Consider the following 20,230-nt stretch of genomic DNA (forward strand, 5'->3'; position numbering starts at 1 on the left):
TAGAATAAAAAGATGACATCTGTTCGTTGTTTCAGTATTGAAAGTGGTACCCCTGGAAACGCGAGCTGGAACAATATTGAATTCCTGAAGTCTGAAGTAGTAGGCGCAAATGTGGAGCAGAATTTGATGCAATAGAAGGTTCATTATTAAAATCTATTCATTGATCTCGACTAATAGACACCCACATTGCATGGTTTCATTGTTGAGATCACCACGAAACTGCTACAAACTTGAATTATTGTCGGCCATCTTGGATTCCAAAATGGCGTCGATTTTTCATAAAAATTCAAATACTTATAAAACATACATTGCTTGCCTGAATTGCAGTCATCATAATGCTTCTCTGATAGTAACGTTCAGTAGTGTAACATTGATATAAATAATTATGTTGTCCAACCTCCAGAATACCAGCGAATGAGTTTTGTTTACAACAAAGTTCTAAGGATGTAGAAAATTTATCATTCGATCACAAAGCGAAAGGGTCGAATGGTCGCACGTGTGAAGATATCGTCAAAACAAGGATTCCATTTCCATTCATAGTATGAGAGGACCTTTGTTGCGCTCACCCAGTCTAACGAATATTTGGATATCTAACCTTCAACTCCACGCATAAAAACAAACAATGGAAACGCATATTTCGGTCACATTCCCCTACAGAAATAACCATTCGGTGACTGGTCGGCGTAAAGTGCGTTATCGACGGACCTGCTTCACGCCCATAAACTAATATTTTCCACGAGTGTGTCCCTTCGGACGAGAATAGATGAAGAAAAATGCAAATCCATTCCGGGTCGGAAAATTTTCCGCACACGAAACCATGTGGGCTACCACTGCACGTCGGAATTGGAAATGTGTGCCGAATCGAAGCAAAAATCTTCTTTTCCCCGAATCCAAACAATCGCAATGTTTTCTTCCGTGAACCGGCGGCCGTGGACGCAAAAGTTCGACAGGAAAGGACACAGCAGCGGAAGAAGGGTAAAGTTAACAAACGGCAGAATCCAATTCCCCTGAAATGATGTTTGTTCAGTTCGGTTCGGTTCACCGAAGGGGACGAAATGGCGAAAAGAAAATTATTCTCATCTCATTTGCCGTGGACGGAGATTCCTTCGCAGAACGGCAGCTGCCATCATCGGCCACCCATTGGTAGGGCTCATGCACAAATGGTGACGTGCAAAAACGAATGACGGTTTGTTTCGTTTTTTTCTTCGATAGGAAGACCAAACATTTTGTATGGGTTTAGATGTTTTTTTTTCGAATACTTCTGACTGAAAGTGAAGCGTGGTTTATGAATGAACCTTCAATGTGTTATCATCTTTCCGATAGGCGGCACATTACTGCTAGATGACAGAACCAGCATCTTTCATAATTTCTTTTTAGGTAAATGTAGCTCGAACTTTTGCATTGAAGTGGAAATCCTGTGCACGGAGTTTAGGAGTTGATCAGGATGTGATTGTCTGCTCAGATTTCTGACTTTGTTAGTCGCTAAACTCTATAAGTTGGTTTAGGTTTATGTTGGCACTAGGTAGTTTGCCTTTAATCGCATGTAAATAATTTACCCAAAGCTGAGTTTAATTTATCCAAAGTGGACCTTGATCAACACAAAATTCTTCTACCTTATAAGGAGGAGGTCGTGGGTTCCATTCCAGGCTCGTCCTCATCATACTTTGTATTTCTATCTTAGTTCTTTCTGTGTTTCACGTTCTACCAAAACGATTCCTACTGTTATAATCTTTCGTACTATTTTACAAATATGTGATATGTAAATAATTTTGTCACACCTTGTTTGAAATTCCATTGATGTAAGACTCCTCGCTATCTGTTAAAATTTTACTCAGTTAGTACTAACGGTGAGCCAACAAAATCAAATCTTTAATCCCCACTCTCGGAAGTTGGTTTTTATCATTTACATTCTTTGTGCTATTAACTATATTTTCTTATATTACTTCTTCATACACACATTCAACAAAAAAACATAGACAACGGACCTCCAATCTTGCATCACTGAGAAACTATTCCAATTTGTTCGAATCGCCGCTGAAAACGACATAGCAAATTTAAATATATAAATATTCAGCCCTTTAAGCACTTCTGAAATTCGTCGGATGTCGTTGGATGTCCTTTCTCTGTACCAAAAACCAAAGAAAGAAAGCGGACCGAACAATATTTCACTCTGATTGCAATTTATCTGCGACGGAAGCGCCCAGTAAAAGGTCGGTCTTGCGTTCGTTTGCTTCCTTGAAGTGCGGACAGCTCGCTAGGATCCACATGTAATTACCGCCCCCATTGAGTGGTGCCGCAATTTTTTGTCCCCATGAAAGTTTTCTTTTCCCATCGAAGGGAACGCTTATCGGATTCGGCCCTCCATAATCGTAAATCTTCATCGTCGCCGTCTAACAATTGACATTTGAGTTAGACTCGTTTTTAGGGGAAGAAACCAGTCGGGTTTGGAAATTGAGGATTCTTGAGTAAAAAAGTGGGACAAAAATCGATCGACTCATATTTGGCGCAAATGTCCTATTTTTATATTCGACATGTACACGTCAAAATGCCCACTTTCATAAAAAGAAGCAATCGCCCCGATTGAATTTTAGTGAGGCCGCGTGACTGCTGCTAGCACGAGTTGCATGGTTTCTGGCTCAAAACGAGCGAAACATACAATTGGCGCAAGAAAAGATGGTTGAGAGAAATTGCGAAAAATAAATAACCCCACTCGTTTTTTTTTGGTTTCATTCAGTATGGATTGCTAATCAATTCAAAATACCTATATTTTTATCGAGCAATTTCACTTGGATGGTTTGTTGAATTGAATTGTGATTTAGAAAGGATTTTTTAAGCTAAAATGACTTCATTGTTGATTACGGTAGATATCAGATGGTACGCCCAACTGGTTGCCTATTGAAGCGTAAACAATCAATGTTGGAAGATACATTTATTTTCTGTAAATGCATATCTAATGCAGAAAATTTGTTTCAACATTTCTGATTGGCATTGCATATTTGCTAAACCAATCACTATTTTTTCTGCGGATTGGGGACCTTGAAAACACTTTTTTTAATCGTCCTACAGTCACCCACCCCATCGAAACACCATCAATGAATCGCTCCATCCAGCATTGGTTTGGTGGCGATGCGATGATACGTGCCAGGTAGGAAAAAAACTCCAGCCGCACTTTCTCGCTACAACGATTGAGAAATAACAGGACCTGGCAGGTTGCCCGCACTTCAACTTGTACCACTTCCCACCGCCGCCATGCCAGCATGATTGAGACTTGGCTTGGTGGGCCAATCACCACGACGACGGCGGCATCGAACGGGTCGCTATCACGCAGTTTTAAACGACGTCAATCGGCAATGATACCGAAGTGGTAGTCGAAATAAAAAAAAAATCGTTTGTTTGTTGCGGGATTTTTTTTTCCGCACCGCTATGCAGTGTATGTATTTACATTACCGTCTGGCAAAATGGTGATGATGAGGCTGCTTATCCCACGATGCCGAATATCGATGACGCTACGTGCCCATCAACAAGCAACAACCGCTGCGCTGCCGGTTGGGGTTGGTTGGTTGGTTGCTCAATTTTTGCAACCCGACGACTCGAGTGGCGAACGAAAGCGAATTGGAAGCCCGTTCTTTTATCCAGCCGGAGACCCCGTCGCGTCGTCGTCGATGGACGGGGGAAATAAACTGGTTCGAGGATTGCGCAACATGGGGGGAGTGGATTTGGTCGTATGATTCTCAACCACAGTCGATTACGAGCGTTCGTGCAAAAAGTGAATTTCAATTCTGTCTATGTTACTGTTGAGCCGTGTAAAGGCATGCCATATATGCAAGATGGTAATGCTAAAGTGATGAACTCTTTTGGGAGACCACTGATTCTAATTTCTGCGACCCTGAAGTATTTTTATTTTTCAGAGATAAAACTAGTTCACCTAGGTCGTCTTTTCGCGAGTTTGCGTACTTTTATTATCGCGAAGGATAAACAACGATAAAATAGAGAGTTTGTGATGATCAAATGCTATCTGATCTGATTTTTTTTCGATAATATGCAATAAGTATCAAGGAAACTCAATCGTGTGCGATGGGTGGGAAAAATTCAATTAAACTGTGTTATGGTGAAGACTGCAACCCAATAAGAAACACACCACAGAAATAAATCAAAAATATAATTTAAAAATGAGCAACACGTTTCACTTCACAGCTTCATAACGAAATTTGTACCCTACACTCCATTCTCAAGCTCCACACGATATTCCCACACGACACACAATAGCCAATAGTCAATAGATAAACCTAACATTATTCATCTCTGCATTACACATCTTGATGACCAGTCAGTTTGTTACCGTCCATCTGCACTGAATACACGCGATCGTTTGAACAGTACGCAGTGAAGTGTTCTATCTCTCCCCGACCGAAATCCCTCAGTGAAGTGTTTCAGCTAGTGACCAGTGACCTAATTCCGGATTAGTCCGTTCAGCCGTTGTAGGAGAGGATTCCGAGGCGCGGACATCTTTTTGGTCCTTCGAACCGGATAATCGTTCCGTTTGAAGAGGAACCAAGCGCGCTTTGATAGTGCAATTGTCGTCGCATGTGCGATACCACCATAGTTAAGTGGAACAGTACGATTGATTGCCCATTGTGGGGCAATTAATTCTTCAATAAGTGATCAGTGCTGGGAACTTGGTGTGATTTGGTCGGTGAAGATTTGGAATTTCGTCGCATTCCGGGTCGCGTGTGATCATTGTCAGATTGCCGTGTGTGTGATGAACTTGGTGAACTGTATGGACTCTAAACTGGACAATTGAACCAGAAAGAAAGCGCAGTACACAGTGGTCCGTAAAGGATATTTTTGTGATGGAAAAGCGCTAGTGCGTGCAATCGTTTACGGGTAAAGCGATAAAACCCGCACTATTAGTGCATCCGTTTTCTGGTTTGTCGTTAAAACTAGAAACAACCGTTTCCAGGTTTGTTCGTTAGAACCTGTGCCAGCTCGTTTCTAGGTTTGGGCGTCAGAACCTAGCCATCACGTTTCCAGGTTTGACCGTGAGAACCAGTGCCATCGCGTTTCCAGGTTTGGGCGTTAGAACCTGTGCCATCGTAAGCAGGGTGTGTCGGTATTGGGTCGGTGCGACTACGTTGATTAATCCATAGTAGAGTAGGCAACATTTTTGGAATTTGGCTTAGTGAAGTGGATCGGCATCTTGTTTTCGGAATTGATTTGGGTTGTGGTGGTTTTGATAGTTCGTGGCGTTCTGAGCAAGCAAAATGGCGCTTCGAGAACGCTCGAAATTGATGAGTGTCACTGTGGACGCCATCAAATCTATCGAAACATTCGTCAAGGAATACGATGCCGAGGTCGATCAGAGTAAGATCGACTCAAGATTAATGAGGTTGGATCAATTATACAATCGTTTTGTAAATGTGTCGATTGCAGTGGAATTGCTTATGGAGGAGCAGGGCGAAACGAAGGTAACGTTTGTAAAGAAGCGCAGTGAAATGGAGGACTTGTATTACAAGCTCCGGAATTTCCTCACGTTGAATAAGCAGAATAGTACGCCTTCTATCCAAGCCTCTCACGTTTCTTCCTCTGTCGTTCGACTACCGAAGATAGATCTGCCCACATTCGATGGTGATATGGATAATTCGATTCTGTTCTACGACGCCTATAGTAGTTTTATCCATAATAATAAGGATTTGGCAGCTGTTGACAAATTCCACTACTTGTTGGCGGCGCTCAAGGTTCCAGTCAAGCGTCTGTTGGATACCACGAGCATAAAAGGGGGCAACTATAAGATTGCGTGGGATCTTCTGGTTAGTCGTTACGACAACAATCGCTTGTTGATCAAAAATCATATCAGCTCGCTCTTCAATTTTGAGCCCGTGAGAAAAGAATCTTCTGCTGCTATTCTAGCCATTGTCGACCATTTCGAGCGCCGATTTTAACGACGTTGGGGGAGCCGACCATGCAATGGAGCTCGTTGCTAGTGCACATGATGTGTAGTCGTTTAGATCAGAGCATGTTGAGGGAAGGTCGGCGAGGTCGACAAGCAACGATAGACAAGAAATTCCGAAGTATAGCGAGTTGATTACCTTTTTGAAGGATCAAGCACGGATCCTGCTTTCACTGAACAGTGGAAGCGTAACTCCTTCCCCAGCCAGGGACAAACCTCGTTTCTATGTGGCTCACACCGTATCCGTTTCTAAACCGTTCCTACTTAAATCCACCAGTTGCATTGTGTGCAATCAACCCCACCGTATTTACGACTGTGAGGTGTTCAAACGGATGCAACTTGACCAAAAGCAAGATATAGTGCGGAAGAAGAAGCTTTGCTGAAATTGTCTGTCGTCCAACCACCTTAGTCGTGAGTGTTCCTCAAAACCCTGCCGGAGGTGCAACGAGAAGCACCACACTCTATTACACCCGTCCTCCCCCAACGGTCGTGCCACCCAACCCCAAGCAAAACCACCAATTCGGACCCAGCAATACACCTCCAATACTGATGACGAGTCCGTGATACCGGCTCTGGTATCTGTTCCCACTCCATTTGCCTCAAACACCACGTCCGCCACCCAACTGCCATCCACTTCGAATGCGTTAGCTGCCGCCAACTCATCGAAAGCTACCTACTCAACTGTCCTGCTGTCTACTGCTGTGGTGAAGGTCTGAGATGTCCAAGCTATTCGATCCATTGGGCATTCTTGGTCCAGTGGTAATCTGGGCAAAAGTTTTCGTTCAACAACTGTGGAAAACGAACTGGGACGAACCGCTTCCCATCGCACTCAACGGCGAGTGGGAAAGTTACAGACTTGGTTTAGCAGCTCTTGAACGTTTCTCAATCTCTCGCTTGGTAAAAGCTCCAGGCGCAGGAGCAAGCATACAATTGCACGGATTCTGCGATGCGTCTCAGCATGCCTACGGAGCATGCGTCTACATTCGTAGTACCGGCATGGATGGTGCCATCGCTTGCCGTCTCCTAACCGCCAAATCCCGAGTAGCTCCTATTCAAACCCTGTCGATTCCCCGCTTGGAGCTCAGTTCTGCTGTACTCCTCTCCCAGTTGTACCAAAACGTAGTGTGCAGTCTCAACATGACACCTGAGGCCTACTTTTGGTCTGACTCCTCTATCACTTTACACTGGTTGCACAATCCACCGGCAAACTACAGCACGTTCGTGGCTAATCGAGTCGCGGAAGTTCAACGAATGACTAAAGGAGCCCCCTGGAATCACGTCAGCGGTTTGGAAAATCCGGCAGATCTCATCTCGCGAGGCATTGATCCTTGCGAGCTCACCAACGTCGCCCTTTGGTGAAAGGGCCCACCTTGGCTATCGTCCGACGCTTCGGAATGGCCAAGCGTGTTTCCAATTCCGGAATCTCAAGAATTCCTTCCAGAAATCCTCGAAGTAAAACCAACTACGCTTGCAGCAGTCGCACGTTCAGTAAAGGTACCCGATCACACTCTGTTCTGTCGCTACTCGTCACTGACGAGACCTTTTCGCATCGCCGCTTATTGCCGCCGTTTTGTACGGCATCGTCGTTCCAAGATCGCTGGAGCAGGTCTACAAGTTACACCGTTTCTCACCACAGATGAATTGCAACAGGCGCTGATCGGCCTCGTGAAGGTCGTACAAGAAGATTGCTTCAGCCATGAAATCGCTATAGTCCAGGATGGAGCTGAAGCAGATCTAAGAAAATCACCCCTAAAAACTCTGTATCCGTTCATGCACGATGGACTACCCCGTGTCGGTGGCCGGCTGAACCACTCCTCGTTCTCTTTCACCCGCAAGCATCCGATACTTCTACCTGAAGTACACCCACTGACGTCACTACTCATCGACTCAGTGCACAAACAACTCCTCCATGCTGGTCCTCGTGCTATGATAGCACACATTCGTGAGCAATTCTGGCCTTTACATCTCCGTAACTTGGCACGGAGGCATGTCAACTCTTGCTTGCGCAGCTATCGAGTCCGGCTAAAGTCGGAAAAGCAGTTGATGGGCCAGCTTCCGAAGGTTCGAAGTTACTCCAGCTAGGGCCTTCCTCAACACCGGCGTCGATTTCTGCGGCCCTGTTTGGCTAAAGTCCCCAGTACGAAGAGCTGCACCGGTTCGAGCATACGTCTCTGATTTCGTCTGCATGGTCACCAAGGCCGTGCATTTTGAGCTTGTCAGCTACCTCAGCACCGATGCCTTCATTGCTGCATTAAAACGATTCGTTGCGCGCCGTGGCAAACCAGTTACCTTGTTCTGTGACAACGCCACCAACTTCAAAGGTGCGGACAGGCAGCTACGAGAACTCTGCTCACAGCTCAACCATCAACAACATCATCAGCTTCATTCCCGCAAACGCACCTACCTTCGGTGGCCTTTGGGAGGCCGCGGTCAAATCCATGAAGAACCACTTCCGGAGAGTTGTGGGTCTCGATGCACTGCCAAGCGAAGTCATGCATACTTTTCTCTGCCAAATCGAAAGCTGTCTCAATTCGCGGCCGTTGACTGCAGTCTCGGAGGATCCTAGCGACATGGACGCCCTCACTCCAGGGCACTTTCTTGTTGGGTCGGCTCTGAAATCCATACCCGAGCCCGGCCTATCCCAAATCCCCAGTAATCGGCTTTCACTCTAGTAGGATATTCAACGAAGAACCCAAGCATTCTGGAAATCCTGGTCTACAGACTACCTTCACCAGCTTCAGCAACGATCCAAGCATTTCTCCCGACAGCCGAACGTTCTAGTCGGCAAGTTGGTACTCCTGAAAGAAGACAATCTTCCCCCGCTCAGGTGGAGCGTGGGCCGCATTGCAGCAGTACATCCCGGCGCGGATGGACTAGTCCGTGTAGTGAAGGTCAGACTTGCAACCGGCGCTGTATTCGACCGACCGATTGTGGAGGTATGCCTTCTCCCCATCGATGATGACCCTCGTTTCGCCTCCACTATTGGCGAAGTATCTGTCCACGCCAGTGAAACCAATTCTGCTATCAACCTTAGATCTTAAGAATTTGAACTTTGTTAGATTTAAGTAAACTGTTGAATTCGAATGAAATTTATTGGTGGCCGGTATGTTGCGTCCACCGCAATATAGTACGAAAATTGATTAACACTACAACTAATTGTTAGTCCATAACGCACTTTGTACCCTACACTCCATTCTCAAGCTCCACACGATACACAATAGCCAATAGTCAATAGATAAACCTAAAATTATCCATCTCTGCATTACACATCTTGATGACCAGTCAGTTTGTTACCGTCCATCTGCACCGAATACACGCGATCGTTTGAACAGTACGCAGTGAAGTGTTCTATCTCTCCCCGACCGAAATCCCTCAGTGAAGTGTTTCAGCTAGTGACCAGTGACCCAATTCCGGATCAGTCCGTTCAGTCGTTGTAGGCATAGAGCCGTCGGAGAGGATTCCGAGGCGCGGACACGTATCTTATCCTCTCTCTTTTACTTCTGTGGGATATGATGACGCACTATCCTGCCTTCCTCGAAGCCTTCGAGGATGCCAACTTGGTGCCCTTAACCATGGTTCTATCACCTTTTTTCATTGGCGATTCCGTAACAGCTATTGATGTGATGTCACCACAGCTAAAAGTTCCATTTTTCCGATCTTGAAATGGAAAGCTGGATAGAACCTTTAGAGCAGCGCTTCTCAACATTTTTCTTGAGAGGTACCCCTCCAATCTTTCGTATTAATTAAGGTACCCCCTCTTGAAAGTAGGCCTCCAAGCCATTTATAAGAATAATTCCAAGCCTCAATGGAAGGCTTCTGAGGCTCTTGAAATGAGCTTGAGGCTTTCGAGCCTCAAGAAGCCGGGCTTTTTGAAAGAAGGCTTCCGGCCCTCTTGAAAGAAAGCTTCTGAACAATTTGCAACAAAGCAACCGAGTTCTTCTAGAAAAAGTCATCATGGGTCTCAAACGGAGGCTTCCGAACTTTTAGATCCTAGATTTCTGTTCAAAAGCATATTCCTAACATATTGTTCAACATTTTGTTTAGATCACCTAAATTGCATTGAAGATTTTTCGAATTTGCTCATTCGACGTTTTGTCCGTTTGCTCTTTTGTTCCGCAGCACTTCATGCACTGTGCTGGTTGAGGAGGGCAGGATTCAATTGGCATTGGTTTACTAATCGCCATGCATATTATGTACAAGATAAAGTTTTGAAATAAAAAAAAGCACAATTATCAAAACTTCATCAAGTTTCTTTTAAAGTTTCGATTGAAATTTAATACGTCCACCATTACGCATTTTTGTCCGAGGTACCCCCTAGGACCAGCAAAGGTAACCCCAGGGGTACATGTACCCCAGGTTGAGAACCGCTGCTTTAGAGTAGTATCAGCTCAATACCAAATTTTCAAAACGACTTATCTGCTTTTGAAACAAAAATTCAAACGACGATTTGACGAATCTGATGGCAAACCCACGCAAACCAACACCATCAACAGGTAGCCGAAACCTTATCCTACGTATAGATGGCGATGGTTCGCGTATGAGTGCCATCAGATTCATCAAATCGACGTTTGAATCTTTGTTTACAAAAGCAGTTAAGTCGTTTTGAAACTTTGGTATTGCACTAATGAATCCAAACGATTATCACGTTCCAACCACGTTTACTTAGCATTCGAACTCCTGCCAATTTTCCAGAATTTAACCAAGTCGTTCTTGATAACGCCCGCGCAGCCATTCCTCATACTAGTTACCAGCCCGGCCTGAGGGTCGTTGGTGATTAGACGTGCGGTTACAGCCAGAAAGAAGGTCCCCCAATCGCTAAGGAAACTTTTCTCTGTACACCCGGACAAGGCAAGTACTCTAGAGGTATACAAAAAAAAAACATTACGAATGCCGAGAAGGCCAAGAAAATAAAAAATAACTATTGAAGGAGTTTTTTGATTCCACTAGTTTTTTCCAATCAGCAGCGGAAATTTGAGGCCAGACTTTTGCAGAGGATTATCGGAAGGTAACGGTATTCCGATTTCAAAGAGGAAAAACCCATGCAGAGAGCTATTTAGTTTTCGGCCGATCTCGTTAACTTCCTGTACCGCGTAACTTGTGTATGGGATTCACAACCTACATGAATAGCTAGAGAAGCACGGAAGATTTGGGTGTCGTATTTTGGTACAACATATCCTCCAACCGAGCTGCGGATCTAGCTAAATCCCGGTATAGAAGACGTTCTTAAGAAAAACTACTAGGAAGGAAAGCATGCATAACTTGCCTCCTTAGACAACTCGAAGGTGATCTCCAAGGTATTCAACAGTACCTGGACATTCCTCGTGCTGAATCAAGTGGTTGAATGGGAGTTTTGCGGAAATGTATTGGACTTTTTCTGGAATTTTCTTTTGGCCGCTTCTTTCGACCGTTAACCGGGAACACTTCATTCGAATATTTCCGTGAAGAAGCAGGTTTACCCAGGGGTCTGTTCTGGTAGTCAGTCACTTGTTGATTGCCATGAATGGTGTTTTCCGAGAACTTCCTAAACATCTACATATTTACATACGCCGATGACATTGTCTTGATCATTGTTTCACCATGTCTGCCAGCAAAAGTGTTCGGGACATGTCTGCAGGGGTAGGCACCAGTTATCAGGCCCCAGCATCAAGATAGGAGAACAGTTCATTCCTTGGATGTATCGATCGACCAGAGATTCACATTAATCTCTCACTCCCTGCATTTAAAGGGCAAACAAGATCCGATAAAACAGGTAACGGGTCTCTGTGTAGGGCAAACCGTCATCGATAGTAGGTTACTCTGTGGACTGGAATTAGACTAGGCAAGTGTCTATCGGAATTTAGTTTAAAAAATATTTTATTCTAGAAAAGTGCTTTAAAGAAAAAATCTCTCAAAAATTTAGCTCTTCCTACAAAGGACTTCTCATTTTCTTTTAAACATTATCACCGTTCAAAGATGCACATGCGGGAAAACTATCACGCTTGTGAATCGACATCATCGAATTGGCGTCCCCCAATTATTCAAATATTTTCCTTGTGGGCACCAAAGTACAATTCCGAAAAATGTCCAGCCTCAATCTCCATCACCAAACAGACACAAACTCAAATGTTGCTCCTGCAATTTTGCAACTGTTTTAATAATTTCGCATCCCCACATAGATTTTAAGCATTCAAATTCAAAGACACAACAAATCAAAAGCTCTTTTGCGCTCATTAAGAGCGCTTTCTCAAAATTTCCCGTTTTGAAGGTCCAGCATCAATGAATAGTAGTTTCGCAAGCGCGTATTGTGAATTTCCACCCCAAATGCCCAGCATCACCGAATAAGAGTTTCTCAAAACACTTAACTTTCCATTTCTGATAATTTTGAATCATCTAGGTTACGTTGTTTTGGTTATTTTTCGTCTTTAGTTATCAATACGTCTTTAGCATTTAATTTCTAAGCCGCCACAAATCAAAAACTATGTTTTTCTGGTGGAGCTTCCGCCCACTGAGAGTGATTTTTCGAAGGGGGAAAGAACGTTTGATTGAAAGTCACTTGTTTGGATAATACGTTTGGACGAATGTCATCTAGCGGAATTCCATATGGCTGAATTGAACGTTTGGCCGAAACGGTCACTAGGCCGAAAAAGGTTTAGTTAAAAAAGTCAACGAAAATTATTACCCTAGTAGCACAATTCACCAACTTTTGGTTGCAGCAATTTGTAATCTATACAGATACCTATTTCAATCTCAACTGTAAGGCCGTCTTCAGTTTCTCGTAAGTCGAGCTAAATACGCGACACCGAAGACGGCCTAACAGTTGAGGTTGAAATACGTATCCGCTAAGATTACTACGTAATGGAATTAAATGGAATAGTATCAAACTCGTCTTACGACAGGTGAAAATGACATTTAACCGAAAGAGACATACAGCCAAAGGTGATATACGGCCAAAAAGGACATACAGCTGAAAATATTGTTCAACCAAACCGGTCGTTTGAGCTTTAGCTTGAGCTTGATTGACTGTCCGTAGTTCCTATTCCATTATGACCAGTTCAGCTGTTCTTGCACAGAGAATCAACAGATATTTGCCTGGAACTAGCACTCATCATCAATGTACAAGTACTAGTGACTCATTTGTTAGAACACACTGGCGCCTGCCACGTCAGAATGCAAGTCAATGTAAGGAAAAGAGAGGAAATGATTATGCAATCACTCGCCCATTGCGAGCCGAATATACCGCTGCACTTGCCACGAGGGATTGGAGCCATGACCGCCTGCGTATGAGGCAGAAGCATCGTTCGACCAAACCGGTCGTTTGGCTGAAAAAGACGTTTGGCCGAACCGATTTCATTTGGCCAAAAATGCCGTTTGGCTGAAATGATCGTTTGGCAAAATTGGCTATTTTGCCGGAAATATTATTTGTCCGAACGAGTCATGCGGTCGAAAATGTCATTTGGCAAAACAGGTCATTCGGTCGTAAATATCGTTTGCCAAAAGGCACATATGTCCGAAGATGTCGTTTGACCGAACAACAATAACTTGAGGAGTAAGAAGTGAAATAAAAAGTGAGAAATGAGAAATCACTTCTTGCTTCTCACCTGTTACTTCTCACTTCTAATATCAACCTTTTCACAGTATAAGTGAGACGGAACAGGTGAGAAGCTCAAAAAACAGAAAAAGATGAGAAATGAGAAGTAAGATATCGTCACTTTTTTCCGACTTCTTATGAGAAGTAGTGAGAAATGAGATGTTGAAAATTAGACGTTGTGCCTCGCACTCTTTATTTCTCATCTCTTATTCTTTATTTCACTCCTCTCCCTGTGAAAATTGAGAAGTGAGTGGTGGGAGTTAAAGAATGAGGGGTGAGAAATGGGAAATTAAAAAAAATTGTCTCAATTTCTTTCACTATTTGTTTCTAAAGTCTTGCACTTTGAGTATCCATAAATCATTTCACATTTGTCACATTGACTACTGTTACTAAAAGACAGTTTTGGCCATGTTACCCATTTGGAAAACGACATTTACGGTACGTTCGGCCTTAAGTCTTGTTCGGCCAAACGACATTTTCGGCGGTAAGATCCGTTAGACCAAATGGCCCCTTTTTGCCAAACGACCATTTCGGCCAAATAAACAACGTTTTTAGCCAAATTCCAATTCGGCCGTTAATCCATTTAGGTTAAACGACTTACGTCCAGAAGGGTTTCAGCCTAATTGTTGGTTTGGCCAAGACATATTCGGCCAAACAACATTCGGCCAAGGGCCTAGGATGCCTTGTTTGTGTGATTTTACGCTCCCAGCAGTTTATCTATTAATACTCCTACGAGACCGTCGCATAACTAATTTTATCGTATATCATTAACACAATAAGTACCATTATCTAAGCAATAACACAATCAGTGAGCTTCCACAACGGTACAGTATTCCTCGCTTCCAGGCTACTTACAATAAAGTTCATCAATTCTGTAAGCAATGCAAGAGTGATTGGGCACAACCCCAACCGCCAGCTATGGACATCCAGCCTGTACCTTGTATGTCTGCATATGTTTATAAGTATGAGAGTGGACTATTTTGGACCAATTGTGATAAAACCATTGAGTACTTCTTGCCACCTGCTTGACCACTCCACTCTGTTGACACCCGATTCGTAACTGTCATGACTAGAAGGGGCGTACCAGCAGTTATATACAGCGACATGGGTTCAAACTTTCAGAAAGCAATCGAACAGCTCAATGTAGCTAAGACAAGTTTGGATTTTGAGCAGAGTTCACTTCCTCTCATACTTACATACCACACATGGGAGGGGCATGCAAAACTGAAATCGAGCCAAATGTTAGCCTGCATCGCTGTCGATGAAGACCAGCCGCCTACACTGATTCCTTACTATTTTCTTCTGGATTAAATAATAATTGAGACCTTGGGTTCCCCCTGACGATAACTCGTAAGTGATTTGAACTATTGGAAGATTCGCAAACTTTAGCTAACCAATTCTGGAAACAATGGCTTCAAAATTACTTTGCGTCCATCACAAGTAGGACTGAATGGACCATAAGTATCATCAATGGTACGATGATTATTGACCTTACGTACGGATAGGTCCAAAGTGCTACGGTCCAAACTTCGTGGAACATCCATTGAATTTGCCGTGATTGACTTAGAGGCGTTCGTAGCAATGCAACATCTCGAAAATGCATTCCGAGGGAGAGTGTTGTTTGCACTACGTCATCACCCATTCAATAATTAAAATATTACTGATAGCTATTTTTCAACATATTGGGTTTCGTAGGCGATCAATTTCCATATGATACAACTTTGTCTAATAATATCTAACATTCGGTGATATTATGAGAAAGATGACCATTACAGACTTTAACTCGAGAACGGCGAAAATTCATTTGGGACTTACATGCGATCGTAGGCAGTATAGTCGTTACTCTTAATGTATGGCTTATTAACTAATTTGCTCCTTGAGCAAATTATACGTCCCGAATTGCAGCTTTTACTAACACAAAATAAAAAGCTGAAGGAATTGATTCGTTACTTTTATTTGCTATGATAAGTCACGACCCGTGCTACGTCGCATCCTCCACTGATCAGAGACCGAATCGACCAACCGAGTTCCGAAGATGCTGGCACCGAAACTGCACCACGCTATTGATTTTCCACATTTGTCTGCCCAGGCAGAGGATTGATTAAATTTCCCTTTACTTCCGCGTGAACCGTTGGCGCTAAGTCTGATACTAGCAATCAAGTGGAATGCAAAAAATCGAAAGCGAAACTGGCCCTCTTTACTTCGCGCCTTGATTATCTGCTTTTCTCTCCCGTTCGATTGCACTTAGCCTCATTTGCCTAATCGAGCCTTAGCGAAACACGGTGCATTTTCTCAGCAATAAACAAATCAATCCAACTTTTCCGCATAACACTATTCGAGCAAGACCCCGGAAGAAAATGCATCCATCCATCGAAAGTATCACTTACATCAAGCAGCACTGCGCTCTGTGGAACAAGATACACCATCCGAAGTCACAAGAAAACAAAAACAAATTCACATTCTCAACATAAACCGGCACATGAAAGCTAACAGTAAACTACTTCTGTGAACTAAATTTCCTTGGCTATTGACACCGCTGCGAGAGTTAATCCGCCTGTCCAGTCGTTTGATTGAGTCACCCGCACAGCTCGTTGACCCCCCTCACTATTTTGTTTGCCGTTTCTACCAACTTGTACATATAAATCAGATCGAAGTTTAACAATTGTTTCAATCCAAACCGCGATAACTTTAACAGTTCAAAAAACACCACGTGCAACAACCACAACACCCGCTCGACGCACGTACATTTCCACACACGGATCGATTGATACAGTTCGCTGGACCGAGGGTGCGGGGTTTGTTAAACACTATTGCCTTATTCGATTAGATGTCGTCGTCCCGACGACGACGACGACGACGCCCGGCTCGGAACCGGGGTTTAGGTTGATCGCACTCGCGAACTGCAACACCTCGACCGCGAAGCCACGCGAGTATTTGGACGCGAGTCTCACCACATCCGAGACGGTCGGATGCACGCGAGAAATTGGGGGCCCGCGCACGACGACGGCGCGGCGATAGGACTTTGATTCGATCTCATGATCGCGAGCTTTTTTTCTTTCTTTCTTTTTTTTGCTGGCATGCTTGCCACGCCGCGCGCCGGTTGGTTTTTGCTGGAGGGTCTACGGGAGAGATGCAGAGCATTGCCGCTGAGCTCGTTGAGCTGCGCGGAACGTCGAATGTTTGCATGTGCCAAGTGAGAGGGGCCCGGTATGTTGGATGGTCGATTAGGTTGGTGAAAAAGGGATGGATTCGGTTCAAGAATTGAATAACTTTATGATTTGTTTTTCGTGATAATGAGCCTATTTTATTGTGTCATACAAATTGCATGAATGTGAAAAAACATCACTATTTTTCGAATTTTCACAATTTTTGCAATCAGTATAGAAACTCTGTGAACTAATGTAATTCTGCCAAAATAAAAGATTTAGAATATTTGGCTCACTACAAACGTGTGGTATTTTTACCAAGAAGTAATTTACTGTGGTAGAGTCGACTGTAACGTTCAATCATAAATTATGAGTAATACACCATAGATACAGTTTACTTTTTAGTGGTGTAAGCTATTTTTGAAAATTGTAAAGGTTGAATAACAACAATGTTATTTTAAATTAACTAGAAAATATATAGAATCTGTAAATTTTATCTCATTATCGATGATTTAAATTGATAATTTTCTATTGAAATTTTTCAACCTTACGTCGTTCCGAATGGATATACTATGCGTAAAAAGCTGTAATCCAAGGTCGTGTTGTACATGGATGTTTAGGGTAAACTTTTCAGAATCTAATTATAACTGCTTGTTATCTCAGCCCTCATTTTGGACGACAACACACACCAAATTTATGTTCAGCTAACGAGGTTCAAGTTTTTATTTAACGGTAGCTGTGAGTGACACAACAAAGCCGAGACAAAAAGTTGAGAGAAATCCGTTGTTCCTTTGATGAAATTGATACGACGTGCAACATTCATCATGATTTTTAATAAGTTTGGATTACGGACTACTTCAACATAAATTGGCGTAAGATGAAGTTGATCATCACATATTACTTGAAAAATGCATGATGATTGCTGATGACTAGTGCAACGTCATGCAATTGTCAACATTGGAAAGAACTTATCTGCCTTTTTTTTCAAAAACGTCCGAAGGCGAAGACCCCCAACCTTCAACGCGAAAAAAAAGATACTTGCTACTGGTGCTTGCCCATCACTCCAAGAGTAACCTTGGTCTCCTGAACCAAGCGGATTGATAACTATTCGTCAAATTGTATTAGTCCTGTTGTCACTTGTCAAGTAAGATCGACAAAGGAAATCACGAGCTCGGACTTATTATAAAGATTTGCGATTTTCGAAGCCATGTGCTGTTTGTTATTCGCTTCGGTTTTGTGGAATCTTCATCAGACTGCTCGTTTGAAGGCTGTAAGCTCGTCCGATGTGTGTTGCCGTCACTTACTTGGAGGAACTGCTCAGTTTTCCTATGCACACTAAACGCTGATCGCTGATGATGGACACTCTTTGGGTAACGCCTGAACGTACCGTAAGCAGTATTTATTGCTAAACTATTAATATGTGAGTATGACGTGCTCGATTCGCTAGATTAAACCTTGCACACCTTCTCGAACACTTCAGCTTCGAGCTCTTTTTTGAATAGATTCACAATGCGATAACTACGCTGCCAGTAAACAAATGCTTTGTCATCATAGTTCTCCTATTTTACATAAGTGACACCCAGAACAATCCGTAATGGTGAGTTCCAGAACATTCCGAAGGAAGTTCGCCAAGATGAGGCGAAAGTCCAAAACTCTGCAAAGATTTATGCTCGTCGAAGTAAAAATCATCGATACTTGTGACAGGCCATCTTAAGAAACAAGTTGTCGGATTGCTGTACTTTGCTTTCAGACAGATCGCAATTTTTAACGGTTCAAATATGTGATGAGATCCGTGACTACACCGCCTGGACGCCTAACACACTACAACGAATCGTCGAGGCCATTTCTGACCCTATGATCTGGTTTCGAAATCTCCCCGGGAAGAAGAGGGACGTCATCGTCAACAACACGCCCTAGGCAAGAAAGTCAGGCAACCCGATTCCGTTCCGTTGGTGTCGACCGACCGACCGTCACGTCACGTCGCTCCAAACCGTAGATGAGACTATGAGTGATATTCAGTGTAAGTAAACTGAAAACATAATAAAATTGGGATAAAAGCTCCGCTGTTCTGTTTGACAATACGAGATTACGAGATACGAGTTTCAGTAAACACTGCAGATCAAAAAAAAAGTGAACTTTTGTACTTTTGTAATGTACTTTTCATTCGATGTCCCGATTAAGTGATGCTAATTGAGATTAAGAAATGTAATACGTTTCCCATCCTAGTTTTTGGTAATATTTTTTTACTGTGGAGGTTGGCTCCGAATCCAACCAAGCAGTTCTTTAATTGGGCACGATTGGTTTGTAAGATGGGATCGATCAAACCCAACATTGTCTCAATCTGAGTCAACGCCAATTTTAAAAGAACTAAAATTCACCATTTGGGGGCAGCAGGGACTTTGTCCAAGGGCTTGACGATCCCTCCCCAGGCCATCTGCGAGTTGTGGCGCCTGCCTAGGATGTGGTGGGGTTTGACAGTGGGCCCTGTTAAACCTCTATAAAAAGCTGCATGTATCCGCAAGTAGGCTCCGCCAAAGCGACCGTGTGCCGCTCAAAGCGCACAAGCCCAAGTCCTGGTGTTAGGTGGGACGCTAAACAGCCCTGACACGACGGCCCTCCGGCGAGACAGGAGGTTTGCGCAGGCCCAATAAGCCGCCTGGAAAACCAATAATTACGAACAATATAAGAGATAATGCGACTCGATATAATCGGCAAAGACCTAGGCGACGAATAAAGGATCACGATTGGAAGCTTGGAACATGGAACTGCAAGTCGCTAGGTTTCGCAGGTTGCGACAGGATGATTTACGATGAATTACATCCCCGCAACTTCGACGTCGTGGCGCTGCAGGAGATTTGCTGGACAGGACAGAAGGTGTGGAAAAGCGGGCATCGGGCGGCTACCTTCTACCAAAGCTGTGGCACCACCAACGAGCTGGGAACCGGCTTCATAGTGCTGGGAAAGATGCGCCAACGCGTGATTGGATGGCAGCCAATCAACGCAAGGATGTGCAAGCTGAGGATTAAAGGCCGTTTCTTCAACTATAGCATCATCAACGTGCACTGCCCACACGAAGGGAGACCCGACGACGAGAAAGAAGCGTTCTACGCACAGCTGGAGCAGACATTCGATGGATGCCCACTGCGGGACGTCAAAATCGTCATCGGTGACATGAACGCGCAGGTAGGAAGGAGGAAATGTATAGACCGGCCATCGGACCGGATAGTCTGCACACCGTATCGAATGACAACGGCCAACGATGCATAAACTTCGCAGCCTCCCGCGGAATGGTAGTCCGAAGCACCTTCTTTCCCCGCAAAAATATCCACAAGGCCACATGGAGATCACCTAACCAAGAAACGGAAAACCAAATCGACCACGTTCTAATCGACGGTAAATTCTTCTCCGACATCACGAGCGTCCGCACTTACCGCAGTGCGAATATTGAATCCGACCACTACCTCGTTGCAGTTTGCCTGCGCTCAAAACTCTCGACGGTGTACAACACGCGTCGAAGTCGGACGCCGCGGCTTAATATTGGGCGGCTACAAGACGGTAGACTAGCCCAAG

At 43.9% G+C, this 20,230-nt stretch overlaps 2 protein-coding genes across 3 annotated transcripts in view; one reads left to right on the forward strand and one right to left on the reverse strand.

Moving 5' to 3' along the window:
* Positions 1-20,230, reverse strand: part of LOC134208388 (uncharacterized) — a 79,962-nt gene that overhangs the window by 22,302 nt on the left and 37,430 nt on the right. The window contains exon 1 of one of the 2 annotated variants that reach the window (XM_062684374.1): positions 15,902-16,510. The exons of the other annotated variant lie outside the window; for it this stretch is intronic. The gene's annotated coding sequence lies outside the window, so the exon portion shown is untranslated. Of the gene's footprint in view, positions 1-15,901; positions 16,511-20,230 lie in introns of those variants that run through there. 2 annotated transcript variants of the gene reach the window in all.
* On the forward strand, positions 6,665-8,988 carry LOC134206164 (uncharacterized). Its single transcript, XM_062681854.1, has 4 exons — positions 6,665-7,265; positions 7,389-8,008; positions 8,269-8,599; positions 8,669-8,988. Exons 1-4 carry the CDS (start codon positions 6,665-6,667, stop codon positions 8,986-8,988), a joined length of 1,872 nt encoding a protein of 623 aa, XP_062537838.1.

This window comes from Armigeres subalbatus, chromosome 1 (assembly GCF_024139115.2).
Source record: "Armigeres subalbatus isolate Guangzhou_Male chromosome 1, GZ_Asu_2, whole genome shotgun sequence".
NCBI lineage: Eukaryota > Metazoa > Arthropoda > Insecta > Diptera > Culicidae > Armigeres > Armigeres subalbatus.

Excerpts from the sequence above, each read along its gene's own strand:
- LOC134206164 (XM_062681854.1), top strand. The coding sequence starts at position 6,665 with ATGTCCAAGCTATTCGATCCATTGGGCATTCTTGGTCCAGTGGTAATC. Across the intron at positions 8,009-8,268 it reads TGATGGGCCAGCTTCCGAAG|GTGCGGACAGGCAGCTACGA; the intron begins GTTCGAAGTTAC and ends CCAACTTCAAAG. Across the intron at positions 8,600-8,668 it reads CGGCCTATCCCAAATCCCCA|ACTACCTTCACCAGCTTCAG; the intron begins GTAATCGGCTTT and ends CCTGGTCTACAG.